The sequence below is a fragment of the Notothenia rossii genome (genome assembly GCF_949606895.1).
Source record: "Notothenia rossii genome assembly, chromosome: 3".
In the NCBI taxonomy this organism is placed as follows: Eukaryota; Metazoa; Chordata; class Actinopteri; order Perciformes; family Nototheniidae; genus Notothenia; species Notothenia rossii.
In genome coordinates, this window is record NC_136901.1 from 4595436 (window position 1) to 4618693 (window position 23258).

The 23258-nt window shown below is 40.6% G+C and overlaps 3 protein-coding genes across 3 annotated transcripts in view; 2 read left to right on the forward strand and 1 right to left on the reverse strand.

The window, feature by feature from the left end:
• LOC307033998 (acyl-CoA-binding protein-like) lies at positions 1-1953 on the forward strand. Its single transcript, XM_079672663.1, has 4 exons — positions 1-142; positions 309-426; positions 1038-1100; positions 1216-1953. Exons 1-4 carry the CDS (start codon positions 137-139, stop codon positions 1287-1289), a joined length of 261 nt encoding a protein of 86 aa, XP_079528789.1. The 5' UTR covers positions 1-136; the 3' UTR covers positions 1290-1953.
• On the reverse strand, positions 1151-10926 carry sctr (secretin receptor). Its single transcript, XM_079672649.1, has 15 exons — positions 10802-10926; positions 10364-10444; positions 10205-10292; positions 9682-9795; positions 8124-8230; positions 7685-7794; positions 7470-7602; positions 6743-6896; positions 6396-6456; positions 6239-6308; positions 5804-5895; positions 4384-4522; positions 3909-3950; positions 3723-3836; positions 1151-2986 (listed from the first exon to the last, which is right to left on the reverse strand). The coding sequence occupies exons 2-15, from the start codon at positions 10403-10405 to the stop codon at positions 2936-2938; spliced, it is 1317 nt and encodes a 438-aa protein (XP_079528775.1). The 5' UTR covers positions 10406-10444; positions 10802-10926; the 3' UTR covers positions 1151-2935.
• cfap221 (cilia and flagella associated protein 221) overlaps positions 10915-23258 on the forward strand; it is an 18267-nt gene continuing 5923 nt past the window's right edge. Inside the window, exons 1-16 of the mRNA XM_079672623.1 lie at positions 10915-11054; positions 12118-12294; positions 12380-12480; positions 13375-13461; positions 13571-13666; positions 14152-14252; positions 14441-14544; positions 15324-15483; positions 17259-17382; positions 17680-17806; positions 17983-18094; positions 18943-19030; positions 21132-21221; positions 22306-22401; positions 22810-22897; positions 23152-23231. Of these exons, the coding sequence (XP_079528749.1) occupies positions 12165-12294; positions 12380-12480; positions 13375-13461; positions 13571-13666; positions 14152-14252; positions 14441-14544; positions 15324-15483; positions 17259-17382; positions 17680-17806; positions 17983-18094; positions 18943-19030; positions 21132-21221; positions 22306-22401; positions 22810-22897; positions 23152-23231 (1584 nt within the window). The 5' untranslated portion in view covers positions 10915-11054; positions 12118-12164. The remainder of the gene's footprint in view (positions 11055-12117; positions 12295-12379; positions 12481-13374; positions 13462-13570; positions 13667-14151; positions 14253-14440; positions 14545-15323; positions 15484-17258; positions 17383-17679; positions 17807-17982; positions 18095-18942; positions 19031-21131; positions 21222-22305; positions 22402-22809; positions 22898-23151; positions 23232-23258) is intronic.

Here is a 23258-nt window from a genome sequence, read left to right on the forward strand (position 1 = left end):
GTTATTCTCCTGCTGTGTTTACTCTCTGTGTGTCTTTAAGAAAGCCCCTCCCTGACTTGATGACCTGCTTTCAGGACTTGTTGAGCCAGCAGAGTGAAGGAGCAGCAGAAAGCTGTGTCACTTTCAGACAGCAGTCATGAATGTAAGTACTCTCTCACTTTAAGCCGTTACTACGAGGGGACACAAAGGATTTACTGTACCGTTAAGTTGTGTTATCCACAGGGAAGTTTTTGTTGTTTTTAAAGCTATATCATAGATGTTTATTTTAAATATGAGAGTTTGAGTTTCTGTGTTTTCTCCCCTTCCAGGAGTCCTTTGAAAAAGCCGTGGAGGACGTGAAGAATCTGAAACAGAGACCAGGCTACGGCGACCTGGGGGAGATTTACGGTTTATATAAACAAGCCACAGTCGGGGATGTTAACATAGGTGTGTGTAAGGTTTCTAACATCGTAGAATGAATCTGGAAACCCAAAAGAAAGACTGATGTGCTCAGGGTTACCCAGCAGCGGGCCGATACCTGCAGGGCGCGGTGAGACTAGAATCAGGTCGGACAAGTTGGGTGTCTTTCTGTGAAAGATGCCAAAACTGATAGAAAGTTGTTAATTGAGTTTTTAAAAATTTTTGACCAGCACCACGGCACACACATGTTATACATATGCTACTGAAGTGCTTAGTAACAAGCATATGAACAAGTGTGTGAGAAAAAGTATTATGTGTTAGTAGAAAGAACTTTTATTTCAACTTGTTCAGCTAGGAACTAAAACCCCAAACCACTATCTGCACATTTTTTAAATACCGTGCATTTTGAACTATTAGGTCAAGGGGTTAAAGGGCATTAAGGGCAACTTGTTTTATTACATTAAAGTTTAAATACAATTGTTAAGCCTATACGTGTTTGAGAAAAGTCGATTTTATTTTATTGAACTATGTGATAATGATTATTTCATGTGGGTGATTTTTCTGCACTGAGTACTTTTACTGTTGATACTTGAAGTACATTCTTCTTTCAGTTATTTAATTAATTTACTTTCTTTCAGGTCGTCCGTCGATATTTGACCTCCCAGGACGAGGGAAATGGGATTCATGGGAAGGAAGAAGAGGTAAGATCTTCACACAGCATTAAAGAACTTCAAAGAAAACCATGAAAGAGTAATTGGAAAACTGATATTTATTCTACTGTCACACGGTTTGCTTATTTCCTTTTTTAAACAACAGGCTTGGGCAAAGACGAGGCGAAGGTGGCATATGTCGAATTGGTGGAGGACCTGAAGATAAAATATGGGATCTAGAGTCACTTCCTCACACCTTCTGTATTATTATCACATTTCTCACTTCGTTCACATTGGACTTCATGTAGAGCAGATATCACCTGCTGCTGCACTCTTTGATATTTAATTCCTGCGTTAGACCACATGGAGAACGTTCTGATTGCTCATAATGAAGCGATGTGATCAGCGTTATCGCCTTCTGTCTCGATTGCTATTCTTTTTAAGTGCAAACAACACAATGTACATTTTCATATAAAAATGTTAAAATAAAAAGCATTGGTTCACAAGACTGGTATCAAAAATAAAGACTTGTTCTTTGGGCCTGAAAGCCAACAAGTATTCACCAAATATCAAAAGGAAACTAACTAAGGAAGGCAGGGTAACAGCAGTGTACTCTTTGAGGTCAAAATGACTGTTTTTGTCAAAGGAGTCTGGTGGATTTGAAGAAAGGGCTCTCTGAAAACAACGTCAATCACTCACAATATTCTAAATATAGACACGTACAATGAAGCTTGAATTACTTTTAAGTTGGTCTTTCTTTTATATGTCTTAATATACGTTTTGCTTAGCTATAGCAGTGCTGATATTGTCTATTTCTGCACCCTCTGTAGGTAACACACTGACTATGTGTAACCAATGTATAACTTCACTTGTTTTTATTTCAGTAAAATCATTTTTGTCCATACTTTCTTTGTAAAACTTGTCACTGTCACTTTATTTTTGAGATGCTTTTATTTTGAAAAGTACGTTTTATTTTGGTACTCTTGGCACCGGCACATTTCTCCAGACTCGCGGGCGCTACTTTCCTCAGTTAGCTTCAGGCCCCACTGAGGAGAAGTAAGTGGAACGAGTGGTGTCATAAATGTTGTATTTTATATGTTAATAGATTGTTTAATGTTACACTTCACACAAGCCAAACCTATTTGCAGTTAATATCTATATTTTGCCGTGTGTGACTGTAGTTTATATAATGTGCAGCGCTTCAAACGGTGTTTGGGAGCTCACTGAAGATGTGAAGTTAGAAAGCTGATGAAGCCATTTCCTGCTTTAATTATTATATTCTGTTTTGCACAGGTATGTGGGTATTATTTTATTTTTGTTGTAACTGTACATTAATGGTTATATTTGTATATATTAATTTACAAAGAAAAACCGGTTTACCAACATGGATAAATGTATATCTGTTAATTGTATTATTTAGAACTCTGTGTATACTTTCCTGAGTTAGCTTCAGGCCCCACTGAGGAGAAGTGTGAAGTTAGAAAGCTGATGAAGCCATTTCCTGCTTTTAATTATTATATTCTGTTTTGCACAGAGAATATATCCTGGTTAGCAAGAAAGAAGTCGTTTGCATTTACACAACACAACGCAGAGATCACATGTGGCGTCAAACCAGACCGGTTACATATAGATAACAACCCCAATTTAAAAAGCATCCAAATTATCTCTTGAATGGTCATAAATTGGTATTTCAATATAAATTAAGTTTGATACTACTAACTTGGCCTCCTTAGTGCATTCTACATCCTTATGTCTTCAAATAAAATCACTCCAGGCATCAGAAACCCTCACTCTAGTCGTGTCCTGATCGACTCTCAGCTAAACTGATCCAGGATCAATCAGGTATCGATGGGTGGAGAGAGGAAACGAGCGGATTTGAGCTGAAGTCACATCTCCAGGGTGTCCACGGGGCCGGCGCTGCAGGGCAGCAGGGAGACCTGAGAGAAGACAAGAAGTACTTTATTGATCCCAAGTTGGGAAATGTTTGTGTTGCAGCTTCAAAAGACATGGCATTATACAATACAAATTAAAAGACTAGAAATACAAATGTTAAAAAGTCAACATCTCAATAGCAATAAAATAGCATTAAAGTTGAATTACAAATTTACAGTGACAACATATAAAGCAGGATATAAGATAAGGTAAGATAAGATGGAGCTTTATTAATCCCTGCGGGGAAATGTAGTGGTCTCATCATCTTTATTTAAAGAGACTCTTGGTCCATTATTACAAGACATACAAAACTCAAATATAAATAAAAAAAGGCAGTTATACCAATGTCTCCACAGAGCTGACTGGTATCGTACTACAGCACTGAGACACGGATTTGAAAGCAGCATAATGACGGAGTTATGAGAAACATTCAATCGACAGATGAATTTGTAAATCAGATTTCTCAAAAGAGCATGGAACGTGTTGACTCGTGCATTAAAGAACATTTCACTTGCACTGCGCCAACTTGGTTTTCTAAGCAGTATACGCAAACAGTCATTATATGCAACCTGGAGCTTCCGGAGGCTCGCCTTCTTATACTTGACCCACAAGGGGGCAGTATTTAACAGCAACAGGGTAAGGATGAAAAACAGGACCGCACAGATTAAGCAGAGAGTTCTCTTCCGGCCAGAGGTGATTGTTGTACCAATCAATAAAGTACCGATGGATGTATCTACCTACCTGTGTGTGGGGGGAGCCGCTGTGGCTGATGGAGCCGTGGTGCTGCCTCCTCCTGCTGGGGAGGTGCTGGGTCAGCCTCCACCTCCTCCACCTCCTCTGGATCTCATGCTGAACCTGGAGGAAACACGATCAATAACGGGTAGGTCGCTCCTTTTGCAGATGTTTCAGTTTGAATGAAGGCCTTACCTCCCCGTTCATGAAGCAGTAGAGCACCGAGACCACAAAGCCCTGAAACAGAGGAGATCTGGTGAGTTGTTTTCTTCAGCCAAAGACATTACACAATGTATAACCCCCCAGAAGAAACTAATTAAGTAAATATAACCAATTCTAAATCAAAAAACAATAATACATACATTAATAACATACACAAAAATACATATAATGATAGCAATAATTAGAAATAGAAAACTCAAAGCAATGTGTGAAATTGTCAAACAAATATTTATAAAATGTCATTATAAAACCTGCATTATACCCTCATGAAATTCAAGCTTAATTGTTCTTCTGCTATTGTGATTCTGAAAAGGTGTTAATAGAATGTTACAAAGCTGGTCGACAAGAAGCTCCATCACATCCAATCATATCTTGCATGCTAATTGACAAGGTGGTGAGTTGAATGTTTTCATTGTTCTTCTTCTCATGATGAATGAACCGAGTGTACCTGAGTGGAGGACAGAGCCAGCTCTGCAAAGGTCCAGATCTGAAACACGGAGCTGCTGACTTCCACAGGTAGGAACACAAACAGTATGTAGTGCAGACCGAACAGAGCCACCAGGAAGAAGGTGGATTTGATCAGCCTCCTGAAAGAAAAATAAAGTATGTTTTACGCTAATTAATTATACAAATACGTTTCCAGGCATCATGTCTTAGATTTACTTTCTGTCCTTGTGCGTGCACTTTTGATCAAATAAGCAAATAGACACAATCTTTATTATGTTATATTATGCAAAATCCCACTCCTCAAATACACTGCTTTTCCCCAAGTAAACTAATAGTGTAATCATCTTTACATAAAGTATGACTATACAAGGTAAAAGTAAGTAAGTATACTTGGTAAGGTAAGGCAAGGCAAGTGTATTTATAGCACATTTCAACACAAGAGGCGCCTTCACACCGCAGTACTTTTCCCACAAAGGTTCATGAGAACTTAGTTCATCAGAACTCTTTACTTCTGATGAACTAAATACAGATCGCGTTCACACCGGAATAAATCCCTGGGGGTGGATTAGGCAAATGAAGCCGCTGACGTCACTTCTTCTTCTTCTGCTTTGGGTTTACTGGCAGGCCGCAAACAACTTCACGGCGTATACTGCCGCCCAAAATCCCCGGTTGTTGGGGACTGGCTTCAGTAGAAGCTGCTGGGACTCCCAGCAGCTTCTACTGAAGCCTTCAGAGTAAATCGCCAGAACGCCGACACCTCCTCATCTCCACCGCTCCCATGTTTTATTTTGTGTTGCAATAAGTTAGTCTCTCTGCGTTTCTGCGCTGGGCTAATGCTAATGCTAATAATGCTAATAAAATGGTGGCTTAACAACACTTTTTTTTTGTTTTACGGGGCGTGGTTTGCAATCCGCCCAGCCAATCAGAAATATAGCTCTTTTCTCACAAGAGAGCCGCATGAAGGGGGTAAAAAGGTTCTCATGAACTAATTTTAGTTCCGGCTCTTTTTGGTGTGAACGCGACCTTTCGGAACTATATCGGAACTAAAGTGGGAAAAGTACTCCGGTGTGAACTAAGGCAATTCAAAGTGCTTTACAAAAAGACATTAAGAAACATATTATGAGATGACTTTTAAAAACACTCATTTAAAAGCAAAGATACATGAATTAAAGTTACAGTGCAGTGTGAGATACACCCATCTGAAATGTTTAGGTTTCATTGCTAACTTTTTAGCAGAAATAGTTTTCTATGACCTCACTTTCTTTCTACTTTAGTTATTTCATGTTTCATGCTAAACAAACCCCCCTTTGGAAAATTATAATCTGACCCCATGGTACCTTTTAGTTTTCGCCCAAACTATTCCTCTTTTTATTTTGAAATGCACATAGTGTAGTTAAGTTCACCTTGTCTTTAGTACTCACTTATACTGGCTGAATTCATTCCTCTGTGCATCTGGCATCCTGAGCTTGTTCACCAGTATCCTCAAAATGCCCAAGAAAAAGACGAGGTTCATCTGGAATTATTAAAAGACCATTGTTATCATATGTGTGGAATACATTTTTAAGAAATAATTGTTTTGCTTTCTTTGCAAATAGGAACAATCTTTATTCTGTAATCTTAGTCAAAATACCATTCCTCAAATACACTGTTTTTTCATATGTCAACAACTGCTGTCCTCAACTTCACATGTCATGTTCATCCCACTCATACATGTTTATATTCTGAAAATGAAGCAATTCTCATCTAATATTTGGCGAAAAAGTGTACTCCCCAAACCTGGAACTACGATTATATTACTACTAGTTTGAAAGACGTTTTAACAGAGAATGAAATGCAAGTAAAAGAGAGGTTTTTACAGATATAGTCAGAAGAACTGGCACTCGAAGTATCCACCAAATCCACTCATGCCTCCTGGTTTCCCAACAGCTGTGGCGATAAAATAAGAAATACAATCATAGCATCTGATAAGGACAAAACAAATGAATGAGTGATTCAGATTTGAACCCCACGTACCCTTCGTCTTCATAAAAGTACTTGGCACATCCCCAGGAGATGATAACAATCAGAGGTAAACCTGAACCATGAGAAGGGATGAATGATGACAGATTATAGCTAAAGTAGGTACATAACAATCAACAAACAATGCATAATATCTACCACATAGACATGATTTAAGTGCAGGTCAATCAAATAATACCTAGTACAGTTCAAATATAATATTACAATACAGCTAAAATGGAAAAAATCAGATTATAGTGTAATTAATGTTGGCATGACTGATTGCAATAATAATAAAAATGAATAAATAGTCAATGTGAATACAGCTATATTGAGTTGGTTGATGTGATCGTGTGACCTACCCCAGCTCAGGACGATGTACCAGGCCAGGTGTTTCTTCAGGGAGAAGAAGGAGCGGCTCACCAGAGTAAACAGGAAGTGACCCTCCGCCAGAAGCCAGCTGTAGTTGGCCAGGATGGAGTAGTTGGAAAACATCAGCACCACCTTACACACCACCTGCCGCACAGGAAAGGTGTGTGAAAACACTCTCACCTTCCTGTATAATGTAAGACAGGGGTGTCCAAATGCGGAGGCCATTTTGAATCGGCCCTCAGCAAATTCAAAAAGTATAATGGAGTATGGCCCACACATGAAACTTGTGCTTGTCTTTCACTTCTTCAATATAGATGAAAGCAGATATCACACAGTATTCTTGTGTTAAGAAACCCACTTTTCAAACAAACCCAGTCAATTAGAGTTGAAAACTTTTTCTATCAAATCTAAGTTGATAAGAAAAAAGCCTAATAACTTCTTTGTGTAACACGCTTGAAATAAACCCTTCATATTTCCCTAATTATAAGCAATCTGAGGCTTCTGTGTTAAGGAATGAGCTGCTAACAAAATAAATGAAAGCCTATAGAGAGCTGTGAAAGCATGTTCAAGTGTTAAGCATCATTTACCTTCATTTGATTAATTTTGCTAACTTAACTTATGAGGCAATATATCTCTAGTGAGTGGCCCAGCCCTTCGTATATTTTTCTGTATGTTTGGACACCCCAGATGTAGGAGATCAAAGGGGCCGCATCGTACCGGGTAGGCGTCACAGTGGTAGAGCTCCTCGTTGTGGAACAGCAGGGAGTCTCTGATGAAGATGAAGATGGCTCTCAGGATGAAGGAGACAAACAGCTGGATGTGAATGTGGTTCCTGGTGCAGTGCAGCTTTCTGAAGGAACGGTAACACTCACAGTTTCAGGATAACACTTTTCCGGTTGAAGAAAGGATGAAGATATTCAGATGTTTCTCACCTGAGCAGACAGAAGATGGTGACGGCGATGGAGAGGGAGATGAGGGAGAGGGCGTATCCCACCGTGTACATGGTCTTCACGTAGGAGAAATACAGATGGGAGTCTGAGGACTGAACAAGGAGAAAACATCACTTTGTCATGTCTTTCTTATACAGAAATGTACCTTTAAATGTGGGCAGCCTAATGTTCAAAGAGAGAGTTCTCGAGGGCATCAGGTGTTAAATTAATATTGTTTATTTCAAGAGTTTGAGCATATCATTTTGGTAAACAGGGGTCTTAACCTTTCAATACATTTTCAGGTATAGCAGATCTGTTTCTAACACAGATGAAACTGAAACCCTGTTACTCTGAGCCAGTTCAAATGTACAGGTAGTGGCCTATTTGCTTCATAACTATATATTAAATAAATCACACTGTGTAAACATTAGTTTCCACCAACCTCTCCAAGGAAGTGGAGAGTCTCATTGAAGGTGTAGCCGCATGCGTCTTCATGTGGGACCAGAGGGTCCGTCCAGCCACTGGCCGTGCAGTTACGATGCACTTTAGCTGCAACAGAGCATACACATATTAATCATTACTGTTGTCTGAAAGGGAATATGTGCCTGACAGAAGAAGAATGTTTCCTGGGAGATTACAGATTGGTTTCGTGCAAACTTGGATTTACTGGAAAGTGAAAAGCTTTACACGGTCCCTCTTCATAAACGTCAGATACATTATCATGACATCTATCATCATCATCTTTTAACACATACTTAGCACTCTAGTGTGTCTCTAACCAAACAGTCAGCAGCCATAAAATCCTTGTGTACATAGAGACGTTGAGAGGGAAAATGTGATTTCTTTATGAAAACGGATCAGCTTTTTGGTAAATAATTAACCAGTTCACCGATGTGGGACAGATAATGGGTGTCTGTTTAAACGTGTGTTTGTGTGTGTGTGTGTCGCACTGGATCACAACGCCCAATCAGCTGCTCCGAATCTGGAACAATGGGAAAGTGCTCTACACACTGAGGTAGGAAGACATGGAAACACACAGTACAGAAACAACAGATCAAACAAAGAAGCAGGGTATTGATAGCAGGAAGCTCAAAGAAACACTCAATCATTTCATCTGGACATAATTGCCTTTTTTACAACATTCAGTTATCTCTGTAAACATGTGAGGGGTCTGTACCTCATCACCCTAGATTTTAAAGCAATTTGACGCGTTGATTGAACTTCTTGTGTTCTTGGAAGTGACTTAAAGTGAATCATCCATAATTGGGCAAAAGGAAGGAAGCCTGGGTGGTTCAAACAGCAATATCTCACACTCATAAATAGGCAGTTTGCAGATTAATTCAAGCCGCAGTCGTCTTAAATCCAGGCCTGTTGCAGTAGTTTTCATTAGTGGCTTGTTTTCACAATAACAAAGGCTTTTTGAACCCCTGTCTTTAAAGCCCCTGAAAACACGGTTTAACATCTTAAAGAGGAACTAGTCGATACATCACAACAACACATAGATTTTTCTTGGAATATAATGTTTAAACAGTTGATTTTTCTTCCCAAAAATATAATGTAAACCTGCTTTTTTCTGCTCAAAAATAGCCTGTGTTAGTCAACTTCAAAGTTCAGTTTGTCTGACTCATCCCTCCCCTATTGTGACAAGATAGTCAAAACACTAAAGTATACTATCATACAGGTGAGAGATTATGAAAAGTGAATACATTGAGAAGCTGTCCTCCATTGTTGGAGGAATTATGCTTTTATATTGAAAGAGACTCCCCTATTCCTGTTTTGAGGACTTGCTTATTTTTAGCTTCTTCTCCACTCAATCATTCAAACTGTATGTGTTGTTTTTAAATAATGAAATGTGAATATCTCAGCTCCTGCTACAAAGCCTGCTTTACCTCGGCACAGAAGAACATAAGCTTCTGTACAACGTGTCATCATGTCACACCAAGTGCTCGTTTATTACTGTGCTCTCTGACAGCGTGTGTGTGTGTGTGCGTGTGTCTCACCCTCCGAGCTGAAAAACTCTGGACACGGCTGAGAGACGGTTTCTCCGAGAGAAGCAGGAGGCCAGCAGTTCAGCTCATCCCACATTCCCTTACAGTGTACACTGATATTGTTTTCTTCATAGTTGGAACAGAAATGACAATTTATTTGCTGCAATTCAATACAAAAAAGTCAATAATAAGAATGAATCCATATAGACGGAATATATTGGTATGTGATGTGTTTTTTTGCAGGGTTGAAACCATAGGTTGAAACACTGCAAAACCTCAAATTCTGGATGCATCTGGATCATTTAGTGTACAATAAATTCTGCCTAATGTAAGGATGAGATGTCGGTGCCTTTTGTTTTGTGACCACTGGGGGTCACCGAAACATTGCTTCACATTTCTGTAAATTATAAAGTGCTTTATTTAGAGATTTTATTTATTCCAGAGATCAACCTTATTGCAATGGAAAACAGCCTACTTAATTAAAATGTGTTTCATGAGATACAAGTGTAACATGCGTAAAACGAGTGTAACTCACCTGTTTGTTGTGTAAAAAGCAGCAGATCTGTCAGGCACTTTTCCTCCTCTTTCATTAGATTAACATGAGGAAGACACCAGGATGACGCCTGCAAATAAAGGTATAATAGTTCACTTAATCTTAACATATATAGATTCAAACACACTTTTATGTTCTCACCTGGGGTAACAGTAGCACTCCAAAAAGTCCAACTTTTGTCATTCTCTCTGGCAGGTTCCTTTTTTCAATCAAGATAGGGACCTACATCCAAAACATCAAGCATCATATCTGATTAGAATGAAAGGCAAGCATCCTGCTGGCAGCAGATATATGATATGTGAAAATCAAACATAGGTCTACTCAGTGTCGATAATTATGCACAGTTCTCCTCAGGACAATGTGATACTCGACCATCAAGGTAGCTGTAATGAAAAGTCAACTGGAAGTTATGACTTTCAAAATAAAGTTTTAATTCATGGGCACGTTACGTTTATACTTTCATAATGTGTAAAAACGTTAAAATATAGTAACAGGGCGTAATTTAATTAAAATGTGGATCAATAGAATATATTTCCACTGTATACATCCAAACAAATAATAAAACAATATACATATTACCCGTCTATGCTTTTATTTTGAAAGCAAAGTTTCCGTTATTCGGTCTTATTTTTTGTGATTGACTTCCTTTGGGGCAAATCGGCTTCGCCCAGAGGCCGTTAGTCCCGCCCCCTTCAGAACACGAGGGTCTCTATGGCAACATCAGTGTTTGAGGGTGGAGGTTGGTTTCCTGCAAAAAAGTTTGTTTTGTGAGAATAGACGGAATATATTGGTTTTAAACTCATAGAACTTCATGCAAACCCTCGCCTAAAACGTAAGTAAGTTCTGAAGTGACATTGTGACAGCGACAAGTCTTGCTATGAAGCTTTGAAATTAACGCTAGCATGAGTTTGAGTGGTTAAATTAAGCTAACAGGTGACCACAGGTAAGCTAACGCTAATCATTGTATTTTTTTATTTAACTTTTCACAAGGAGTTTTGTTTATGTGGTTTGTTTGTGAAGCACTTTGAGTTATCTTTGTATCAAAAGTGCTATATTAAAAAGTTTGAATTGATAACGGAAAAATACTTAGCGGTACAAAAATATAATTTACTGTTGTTTAGGACTTATAAGTGATGCAAATACCGTGCGTTTATGACCACTTAACCTTTGACATTTAATACTTTGCAGCTCTATGCTTTTATATGTTATACTTATTTCATCAATCTACACTCAAGACAAATGTAACTTAGGTGTCGCCAATTTCTTTAATTATCTTTGAGATGTATCGTCACCTTGATTGGTGCACCTGTGATGAATTCAGCTGATTGGAGGAGGCACACACCTGGTGCACAGCTCACTGTATCAAGCAGGCACATAGCTGGGAATTAAGGCTTACAAATACATATATCCGCTGCATTGAAGTTTTCCAAGCACGGTCAGTAATTAGCTCCATCTAATTCTAGTGAAAGAAGTGTCTTTTCTTCACTCACCAACCAAAACACATGTTTATCCAATGAGTGGCCGGTCAAATCATAACATTCATCAACATTTTGAAGTAAAAATAAAACTGTTTGTGTATGAGAGGGGGAGACAAATTGTCAGTATTGACCTTTTAGGAAAAAAAATTGATGCATTTAGCATAAGGCTCCAACAAAGTATCATGATTCAAAATAAAGGGGTGTTAATAGACTACTGTATACAGTAGGACGGGATGTGATGCCCCTCGTGCATACTTTTTGCATCTTAATGTCAGAAAGTATATTCAATTCTGTCATTAACACACATAATGACCCGCTGTCCTTCCATGTCTTTCCTCTTGTATTCAGATTATTTATTCATAGCTTTACCAACATAATATTGCCCAACAATCTGCTGTCTCCTTGTCTGTCCTCCAGCCTTCTGTCATTTCTCTCATGAAGAGCCAGGCCTGACCTCTTGCAGGATGGAGGTGGTCCTCTCTGGCCCACAGAAACTGCCGGAGCCCCTCAGGAGGGGGACCCCTGTGCCTCTGAGCCAGCTGGTGGAGGAGAGCAGGAGCAAAGCAAAGGCTCCCAACCATCTTCTGGAATCAAGTACATATAAAAAGCCTGCATTCAAGCCATTTCCTGTTGCTAAAAAGCATATTACATTTCACTAATTACTTGTTCCCTCTTATAGAAATCTATGCCAAACTGAAAAGCAACAGCCTGATCCAAGCAGAGCCTGCAGAGCTTCACTTCAGTGGGTTTGAGCTGGGGAAGGATTACGTAAAGATCCTGGTGAGGAAATTACACACTCCCATTCACAGGCTACATTGAACAGCTCATTTACAGATTGTAAGTGATTTAAATGTATATATATATTGATATGTTAGTGAATAGTTGAGTTTTTTTCTTTCAAAAGCAGCTGCTCCTTTAGGGGCAGTGTTGGGTGCATTTACAGAGCTGGTTATGATATTAACTTGACACAGAAAGACTGTAATCACATTCTTCTTACAGTACTCCTGTCAGCTTAGAAACCAACACTCAAGAGTACCGCGGGTTCTCAACCGGCCCTAAAGAGACACTCAGAGAGCATCGTAGAGATCAAGATGTACCAGTGCAATAATTAGGACGTATTTCTGAAGTTCTATGCAGCATCATGTTTGAAGCACTTGGTGACTGATGTGTGTGTGTGTGGACAATGGCCTGGGTCAGGGAGAAGTGGAAGTCTGGGCAGTTTGGTGCAACTTGTGTGCTGATGAATGGTGTTATGGTTTTTCCAAGCCTTTGTACTCTTTGTAGCTGAATGCATACAGGACATATAGCAGGACGTAGATATTGGTGTTATGACAAGACGTCTCTTTAGGTCGTGTTTTAGCGAAATATTTTTCCGGCATTTATTCTATCGTCTACATAACTTGTTTTGCCCCCTACAAATGTGTTTCATGTCACCCCTTCTCTGTCCCATGCATCAACAAGTATAACGTTTGGATGATTTAATTTGGTCTAGCTTCAGCAGCTATTCAATTGAATAGTTGCTGAAGCTAGACCAAATTAAATTGAATGGGCACTGATTGTACCTCATATGTTCGTGACGAAGCCCTGTAGAATGTTTCCAAGAAAATGGAAATGGTTTTTCTCAAGTGCACATGATTGGATGGGAATGAATAATGATTTTCTCTCCTCCCTCAGAAACTAATCAACATCTCATCTGAAGTTATGAATATTCATGTCATACCCACTCAAACCAAGCACTTCCAAACAACTTACACCAAAAAGGTATGTTTTTTTCATTAAAAATGGCTGACCTGAATGACTCCACTCATCCATTAGTGCAAATCAGTGTTGTTTCTGATGATTCAACCCGTTCCATCGGTTTTCCTTCAAGTATCGCCTCATCCCGGGCCTCGCCTACACACTGAGGGTCAGGCTGTGTCCCGACGAGTGGCGCTACTTCTATGACTGCATTCGGGTTCACTGCAAGGTGAGGATCCAGCTGTTTGTGCACCACTGAGGACGCTTTCATCTTTACACTTGAGGCATTAAGTGAAAGCTGTACATCACAGCGATCCTCAAATAACTTTGCAGGGACATTAACAATAACTTCAAAGCAAACGTCAAACAACTATTCATAATAATCTATTTGTAGATCGGAAATTGGGGAACATTTCCAAGATCGTGTCTCCAAATTGTCTTGTTTTGTCAGCCAAAAACTCTAAGTTATTCATTTGAATATAATTGTGCATAAAATAGCATCTCAAAAATCTCCATAACTGTAATTTTTGCATCAAAAAATACTAATTTAGAACATTTTCTCCTTTCAATCAACTAATTGTTTCAGCTCTAGTTGTTTTATTTGGTGAAACACCCCCGTGTTTACTTTGAGGCCTCTCTTATCGGTCTTATCTCTATACACTCTCTCCTGTTTTCTCTTTCTTGTGCATTCAACCCACCCCTACCCGTTCTAAGGGGGAGGAGAACCTGTTAATTCCAGTTCATGCTTACCCTGTCATCGATGACCTGCGCATCCCTCCTCACATCGACCTGTCAGCCGTGCCACTTGGAACCAGGTGTGTGCGTACGCCGTACAGTTTGTGTGTTAGGATCTTCATCGGACTGTTTCCTGACCTCCCATCTGCCCCCGGGCTGGCCTGTCTCTTCCTATTCTTCCATACAGCTGCCCATGCTTCCATTCACCCTTTGGTGTCAGATCATAACAAAAATATCCTCGTCTCTTTTGTTCCCCAACTGTCTCTAGTGTTTGCCAGGCTATTCCTCTGAGATGCAGCTGCCCCATCGACTTTGAGTTCCAGGTGCAAGTTATCCAGCCCCACGAGGCCTTCTCCATCCAGCCCCTCACAGGTAGGGACTTATTACATCTATATACCTTCTATGGCAGATGTTCCCTCACTGTGTTAGGCGTATACAGATGACTGAAAGTTAGCCTTGGTATAAAAGTGATATACATATTTGCAGATTTCAAGACTATATTAAAAAATGAATCTATGAAGCTATTTTTCTATCATTACAATTCATAAGAAAACCTTTTAAAGAATAATTTACACCCTTTTTTTTGTCTTTTAAGGCAAATAATATTTCATTCTGCATGTTTTCCCTTTATCTAGCAGGGAATGTGGATCTGTGGTTCTCATGGAGCACACAGCACACCAGCCATTGTAAAGCAGGTGTGCTGTGTTCTCTCAGACCTTGGACTGGTTGTGTATTAAACAAGTCGCCACAGAGTTTGAAGGATGCTTGTAGTTTCCACACAACGACACGAAGCAGTATTGAAGGTCTGGGAAGCATCATAACACACGGCGGAAAGCAGCACTTAGGATTTGAAATACAGCTGGAGGTTTACCTAAGTACAAACCTGGAATGAGAATAAGGGATACAAATGAGTTTCTTATTTTGGATGTCCTTTTTTTGTCCTCTCTCCTTTCTACACACAATAAACCATAACCATGATACATCACTTACAGCCTAAGTACATGCAGTACAAAGCGTGAACCCATTATGTTTAGCTAACTATTTGCTATCCAGCACACTCTGAATGGCAACAGGTTGTGTTCATGTGTTATGAAAGTGAGTGTCACGAGCACCCCTGGCTAATCCCTATTGTGTTTCCTTTGCTCCTCCAGGTGTGATACCAGCCAATGGGGAAGAGAATATCATGGTGACCTTCAGTCCTTTCCAATACGAGACTTGTCAGCTCACCTTCCAGCTGATCATCTCTCAGTTCAACAGCAGACCCTTCCTCTGCACCATCAGTGGGAGCTGCTCCCCTCACTTAGCCCTCAGGTAAAAGCAGCCGTAGGTCTTCATTTGTCAAATTGCTTAACACTATACAACGAATAAATGGTACGCAAAACCGATTTGAGGTGTTCTTCATGGTTTCCCCAGCGCACTACATTGATGGGACAGTATCTCCTTCATTACAAAAATAGGTATTCTTAGATGTGGAGTTATTTATAAATCTAGATATGTTTTCGGAGTTGCAGAGTGTTGTACTCATTAGCTGTAGATATGACTGGCTTCCCTACGACGTAACATACCGTGCAGTGATACAGTTAAGAGGTAAGAGGGTCAACAATGCATCTTTGAATGTTTTGGTGAACTTTCCCTTTAAAGGCACACACGGATATTTACATCAGCTGAACAGGATCCAGCAGAATATATGTGTTTAAGGGGTGGTATGTGTTTCCTGTTAGCTATCATATGTGACTGTGACATTTCATACTCTAACTGTTGAGTTCACAACCCTCTCCTGGCTTTTATCTTCAAGTACAATCAGACAAACCTGTTTGACTGAACTTCAGTAACACCACTTATTTGTTCTATATAACAGTATAGAAATATGTCATGTCCTCTGTTCTTCCCCATGGAGCTTCATTTAGTCTGGATGAGCATCACAAATCCTGACTGATAGTATCAAAATGATTAGATGGAGCCTTTTCGTTCTCCTCACGCTGCCCAGTAATGACCACAGCTTTCAGGTCGTTCGTGCAAGTAATTACTAAACTAGCTGGTCCATTTAGAGTCAGAGAAAATGGGCTTGTGTGCTGATTACAACTTCCCATTAGTTGTTTTTTTCCAGCCAGTGTAGAACCTAATGTTTAACTGTGTTCCCATGAGAAAGATGGTGCCATCCATCACACAGCGGCGGCTCCATCCAGCGCACTGTCTTGGTGTTATCTCGGCCGAAAGTTAATAATTCATGAAAATAGCTTGGTAGCTGCTGCAGTGATATCGAGATGGATATGCCTCCCGATGAATGTTTAGTGTATAAAACATTCTCCCTCTATTTGTTGTTCTCCGCTGTGGAACTAATAAAAGATATTTGCAATTTAAAGATTAAAATAATAATTGCAAGAGCCAGTGTTTTTCCAGCTAGAACCAAACGCTCGCTGCTTAGTGTTGCTGCCCGGCTTATCTTGTGTACAATAAACACATGATGATTTTAATCCCTCAAATCACTATGCTGCATCAGCCTAATCAATCTTATGTCCTGCAATAAACGCTTAAATAACCCTAGTAAATCTTTGTGACGCGTTAAATGTGAAGCTTTGTTGACACTGTTTCAGAGAAGTGTCAAATCAGCCATTAAACACCGGTCATAGATACTGCTGAGTGTGTCTTTCTAATTAATATCCGCCACCACAAAAAATGACAGCTGGAGAAATGTAAATATAATGAAAATGAATCATCTGGCTTCTGACCTCGTTGCTCAGCCTCCCTGCCGTCCCGCACTGCCCATATATCATCGTATGAACACCCAATTTAGAGCCGTTCTCTCTGCTACGAGAACAGATCCTGGACTTCTAAACAAAAATGAACCAATTACCGTGCCGCCACCACCACCTCTCCACTCTTTACTTTTCCTCCTTCCACTATTTGTTCATTCAGATGTTCCTACTAGTAACCTCAAATTAGCAGCAAACATGCCGCTTGCATTCAAATCCGTGTTCTCTATTCATGAATCTGTTCCCGCCCCTTACTAATGTGTGCATTTCCAACATAATTCAAATGTTACTTCATTAGGCGTCCTTTTGCGTTCTCTTTTCTCTGCATGATAGTGAGTTGGGAAAGAAGGCGGGTCATGGAGATGCAGTTCGATACACAGGACCTTCACCTGTCACTCAAGTGCCCCGTCAAAGTAAAACCAAACTCAGGTCGACTAAGGAGGCTGACAAATCAAAGGTAGTGTGTGTGTTTAACTATTCACTTTGTTTGAATGTGGAAGGACATTACGGGGTTAATTCATTCATTTTATATGAAAAATGTGTTTAGTTATGTGACTAACTCTATTAGTTTAGATAAGGAGACAGAGTCCCCAATATCAGACTGGGAAGATGTTTAGTTTTGGTTCCTCCTTTGCCTTCCGATCTAATAATGAATCATTCGTCAGAGCGAAACAAACCATTCTCTCTTCCTTTTGTGTCCTGCTGATCCTTTCTGGCTGTGGCATGTCACCTTTCATTTCATGCTGTTTGTCAGACACTGAGAGACCAAGCGAGTGTTCAGGGTGGACTGAAGCCTCCGGTAGATGTCTGCACTCCTGCAGGCGTGGCAAAGATGCTGATCAAAGACACTGATAAACTCAGCTCTAAAGACCTGAAGGAAGGTGCATGAAACCCGATGATTGTAATCTTTTAGACATTTCCTCTCAGAAAAGCTGTATTATGGTCCTCTAATATTCTGCCTTTGCACAGTATGGTGAAGCAGGTCAATTGCATGACAGAAAATACACATATAACAAAGTATGTGTCTCTTATTTGACTGGTTGTCCCTTCACTTCAGCCATATCGTGTGGCAGCATGGCTGGTCTGCACAACAGGCAGATGAAGGAAGCCCTCTTCAGGAAGAAGGTTCAACAACACGTGAAGGAGGAGCAGGCCAACCACGTCAGATGGTGAGTACATTGACATTTTAATTTAAATCCCTGTGAAAGGTTAAAGTGGGCTTTTCTTATGCACTAACTCAAGTTAAAGCATAAAAATCTTAAAGTGGACCTATCATGCTATATTTGAATAATATAGTGTAGGACCATACCTATAGAAGGCATATTTATACTTTTTATTTTTCAAAATACCAAATAGATCATGCATTTTATCCATTCCTCATTTCGCTCAATTGAACACTGTCTTTGCATCATGGGCTGATTCTGTGAGAACAGCACCATCTACAGGCCTGGCATATGTACTACAGCGTCTCCAGCGCTTTCCAACGGCAATGTCCGTGGCTGTCTCCTCCTGATTGGTGGAGTCGCCACTTCTGTGACGTCATAGAAGTGTTCAAATCTGGATCAGTCTGTATCAGATCCGTTGCAGCCCCTTTTTAAGAGATTTGGGTACGGAGGAAAAGAGAGGGTTGACACTTGGTGAGTTCCCTGGAACACCGGGGACACATGTTCATGTATAAAAGACGTACAAAAGTGCATTTTGCATGATAGGTCCCCTTTAACATAGTCTACAAGTGATAGCAAGAGAGAGGAGAGGATGCTATTTTTGGTTTTGCATTATGCTGGAGACATTCTAGGGAGAACCATAGATTCAGATTCAGAAAACGTCTTGTTTTAGATGTGGTGTTTGTGAAAAGATTGTTTATTCCCTAAAGATTTTCTAAACTGGAAAGAAAAGGCAAACTACATTGAAGTTCAGACGCACCTCACATGTACTTTTTAGATTTCTTTCCAGTTGCATATGTGTCTTTTAAAAAGTAACCTTTGATGTTTTTTTCTGTTTATTTGTTATTTCAAAGGCAAGTTCGTGTTGGTAAGGACCCGGTGTCGGAGCACAGCAGGAGGCAGATAGCGGAGGAGAGAGAGATTGCGCTGCACGAATACATGGTGAGAATTTCCCCTTAATTATGGACACGGATAAACAGTCTGCCGATTGATATTCTTACAGCAGGTCGTTTAATGGAACAGTCTAATGTAGATCAGGGGTCAAACGCAGTTGAAAATTGTGACAAATGTGGAGCCAATTACTATACTGTACCTCAATTCAACTTAGCAACCACCTTTTAATATATCTAGCAAAATATTAGAAAACGTAGTCAACTAGAAAGTGCATTTACAGGACCAAAATACATATCCCAAGTCCCAGGGTCTCCGGCCTCTTTACCTTATGTAAGAAATGTTTTCATTGGCTCAAATACAAGACCTTTACTTTCTATACCTTGTTGCCTCGTTGGAAAGTGTAATCGCCAGAATTATAGTTTTGCAGTCGTCCTTTTTAATTACCACGACTAAAATACCGGAAGTGCTGCTTTGAGCTAATCAACACATGCCTAGCCAATGTTCTTCAGTAGCTTTATTAGATGTTGCTTTTATGCTGCGTGTGTGACCTCTTTATTGAGTCACAGTGGAAATGTGCAGACTCAGCCAAAGTAACATCACTTCTGAAATATGGGTCTATGCGTGTGTGTGTTTTCTCCAAAAGTTATTTGAATACTGAGCACTTAACAGCACTTCCTCTCCACCTGCACTGTTTATAATACACACACACACACACACACACACACACACACACACACACACACACACACACACACACACACACACACACACACACACACACTTGTTCACAGGCCCTCTGGAGTTTTATAGATGCTCTGTGGTTTTTATGATCGGAGCTAGTACCTTGTTCTTTATATCCTCAGTGGAATCTGGACTGCAGAGCAGACCTAGAATAACTCAACAGAGAAGATGTCCTCCTGTGTTTGCATTACAGTGATGCATTACAGCCTCGTGACTTTATCGAATTATTCTGCGATACCTTGATATATCATGGCCTGTAAAAAGGCCTGTCACAATAATTGACTCAGTGTATGATACATTGACATGACCCCCATCAATTGTACATTATCAAGTAATGGATCCCCAGCTTCGTTGTTGGGACATGGCGGCTTTAGGCTACATAAAAGAGGATTTGTCATCTTAATTATAGCTAATATATATCATTTTGGGAGGCTTTAAAACCCTCTGTAATGTTCACACACGCAGAGCACACACAGTGACATGTGTTCTCTGCTTTTAACCCATCCTAGTACCAGGAGTATAGCACCAGGAGCAGTGGGCAGCTATTGTACAGCGCCCGGGGAGTGAGGGGGGAAGGGGGGTGCCCGGTGCCTTGCTCAAGGACAGGGTGAACTGGGACCTCTCCAAGCAGTCCACACTCCATATTTTAGGTCTGGTCGGGGACTTGAACCGGCAACCCTACTGACTGAGCCACTGCCGGACAAAAGTTTCTCTGCATTTAACCCATCCTAGTGTTAGGAGCCATTATGTACGGCGCCCGGGGAGCAGTGTAGGGAACGATGCCTTGCTCAGGGACACCTCGGTAGCACTTGGTCTTGCCGGACTTCATCTCGTAACCTTCCAGTTGCCAAGCCAAGTCCCGATGAACTTCGCCACCACCGCCCACCAAAGATGAATACACCTTTAGATCTGTGACAAAGTTTAAACATTTATTTAAGTGCATTTTGTGGTAACAGAGCCTGAGAGTAAATACTTTATGCTATTGGTTTTGTTTTGTTATTATGTACATAATTTACATAATTTAGAATATTTAAATATGTTTCTCTCGTTCCAATTCTTATGTCTGAACAGAATTAATGGTGTACTTTAATTATTATCATTATATCATGGAATAAAGTGGTCTTAAAATAACAAAACCCATGCTCCACAGGATTAGTTGTCATGGTTACTTTAGTAGATAATTCAGATTTCAGACAAACCCCATCAAGCGTATTTCTTCCTGTGACAAAGACACTGGTGCCTCTTACTACAGAGATCAAACATGTTGAAATGTTATTTTTCCGTCGGCTTCGCAGCATCGGTCATCGCTGAGGCAAAAATAGAAATCTACTTGATGCTTTCAAACCAACATGTTCTGTAGCAGATTGCTTGCCAATTCCTTTCCAGCATGATCACTGATTTGTTGCAGGTGAAAAGGGGAGATGAGAGGCAGGAGGAAGGCTTCGCTGCTGGACCACCTGAACTCTCCTGCAGACGACTGCTCTGTGCAGCAGGACAGGTAACCCTCAGGACAGGTAACCCTCTGCTCTGTGCAGCAGGACAGGTAACCCTCTGCTCTGTGCAGCAGGACAGGTAACCCTCTGCTCTGTGCAGCAGGACAGGTAACCCTCTGCTCTGAGCAGCAGGACAGGTAACCCTCTGCTCTGTGCAGCAGGACAGGTAACCCTCTGCTCTGAGCAGCAGGACAGGTAACCCTCTGCTCTGTGCAGCAGGACAGGTAACCCTCTGCTCTGTGCAGCAGGACAGGTAACCCTCTGCTCTGAGCAGCAGGACAGGTAACCCTCTGCTTCTGATACAGTGGGACTCAGCGACTCCCCTGGTTGGGCGAGCTGTTTTCAAATAGATCTTTCTATCATCACTAGATTAATGATCACTCATTTCATGTTGACAGCCCTCCATCTTGAGTGAGCCCTGTGACAGCATTCATTTCCCTATGACAAACCCTGGGGGGGGGGGGGTGATGGATGTCTTGAAATGTAACAGATTTGCAAGCCTGTGTCAAACGATCTAAATACACTATTATTGTAATTTCTGTCAAAATCTGAAACTTAGCTTGATGCAGCTCTCCTGAGTCATAACACATCGAATTCATATCAAAGGAAAACCACTTCCATTGAGCTTACATGAAGGACATGCTATATTTATTTGTACAGTAGTCAATCCTGCTTTAACACACTTTGATGTTTCTGTAGCTCAGACATCTAAACACATTTGTTTTTTAACCTGCTACAAAAAAACAGTTCATGCCACATCCATTTTATTTGCCTGTTGTGGGAGAAATGTTAATTTACGATGCAAGCATTTCATTTTAAAGACAATGTTGTGCCAATATCATCGTGGAGCCACCGTGTGTCCGCGGGGTCTTAAAAAGTATTAAAAGTTGATAAATCAATTTAGCGAAAATGAGGGCTATTAAAATGTATGGAAAGGCTCTTAAAGGTCTTACATTTGACTTCAGGATTCCTGCATATACCCTGATACTGTACATCTGACTTTCTCGTTAACCACTGAGACCTCATGGAACTTCCCTTTTTATGTAAATGCCAAATGAAAGTTAATAAATGTGTGTGTACCCTCTCCAGGCCAGCGAGGGAGCCCCGTCCTTCCAGTTCTTCTGCAGCTTTCAGTGGGATCTGAGGAGACGAGCCCTCAGTCTTTTCCAGCAGGCGGCCCGCAAGGTGCACTCACATCCCAGCACATGTGTAAAATGCACACATGCATATTCATTGGCTTTAATGCACGGACGGGTCACACGCCAACACACTTCCCTCTTCCCTCAGGAGGGGGCTGCTGTCCCTGCACCCCTGTCCCTTTAGGTCAACCATGTGTAAATTCCTCCCACTATATGCATACTATTATTTACGGTAAAGTCAACTCTCCTGGGAACCTCTGACATGGCCTCAGGACAAGCATAGAAATAAAGCTCTCTTTTTATCGTGGAGAAGTTAGTTTCTGCTAATTTTGTGTTTCTTCTTTGCATTAGGGCAACGAGGGTTCACTGTCCTCTTGTTGTTTGTGTGTCACTGAGCTTGATTTATTACACTTACTTAAAGCAATAACACCCTGAACTCTTCTCTACCTTTCAGACGGTGATTCGGTGCCGCATGGACCGGAGACTGGCCTGTTTGAAGAAACTCTGCAGAACGATGAAGAACTCGCCCTTGGCAAAGAAAGGTTTTGATTATCCTCTAATCTCCTCATTCAGAAGTAATCTCATTAAGCCATGTCACAAAAGCATGGCTTAATTGAATTCACTCCTGCAGGAAAAATGGAGATCTCCTCTGGTTATTATGAGCTTTTTGGAACACACAGTGCATCCAGGGCCAAAGGGACGGGGCTCTTTCTGGTGCTGAGGACATTTACATTACATTTGTCACTGACCATAACCATCAGAAGAATTCAATTACCACCTGTTTGTTCTTTTTCAGTCGAGGAGGACAGGACGTTTGATCTGGAGATCTCACCCGACAGGATCTTTCCGTTTGCTTTCCCCGTTTTCTCTGCTTTGGTGAGTTCATTATATATCTGAAATATA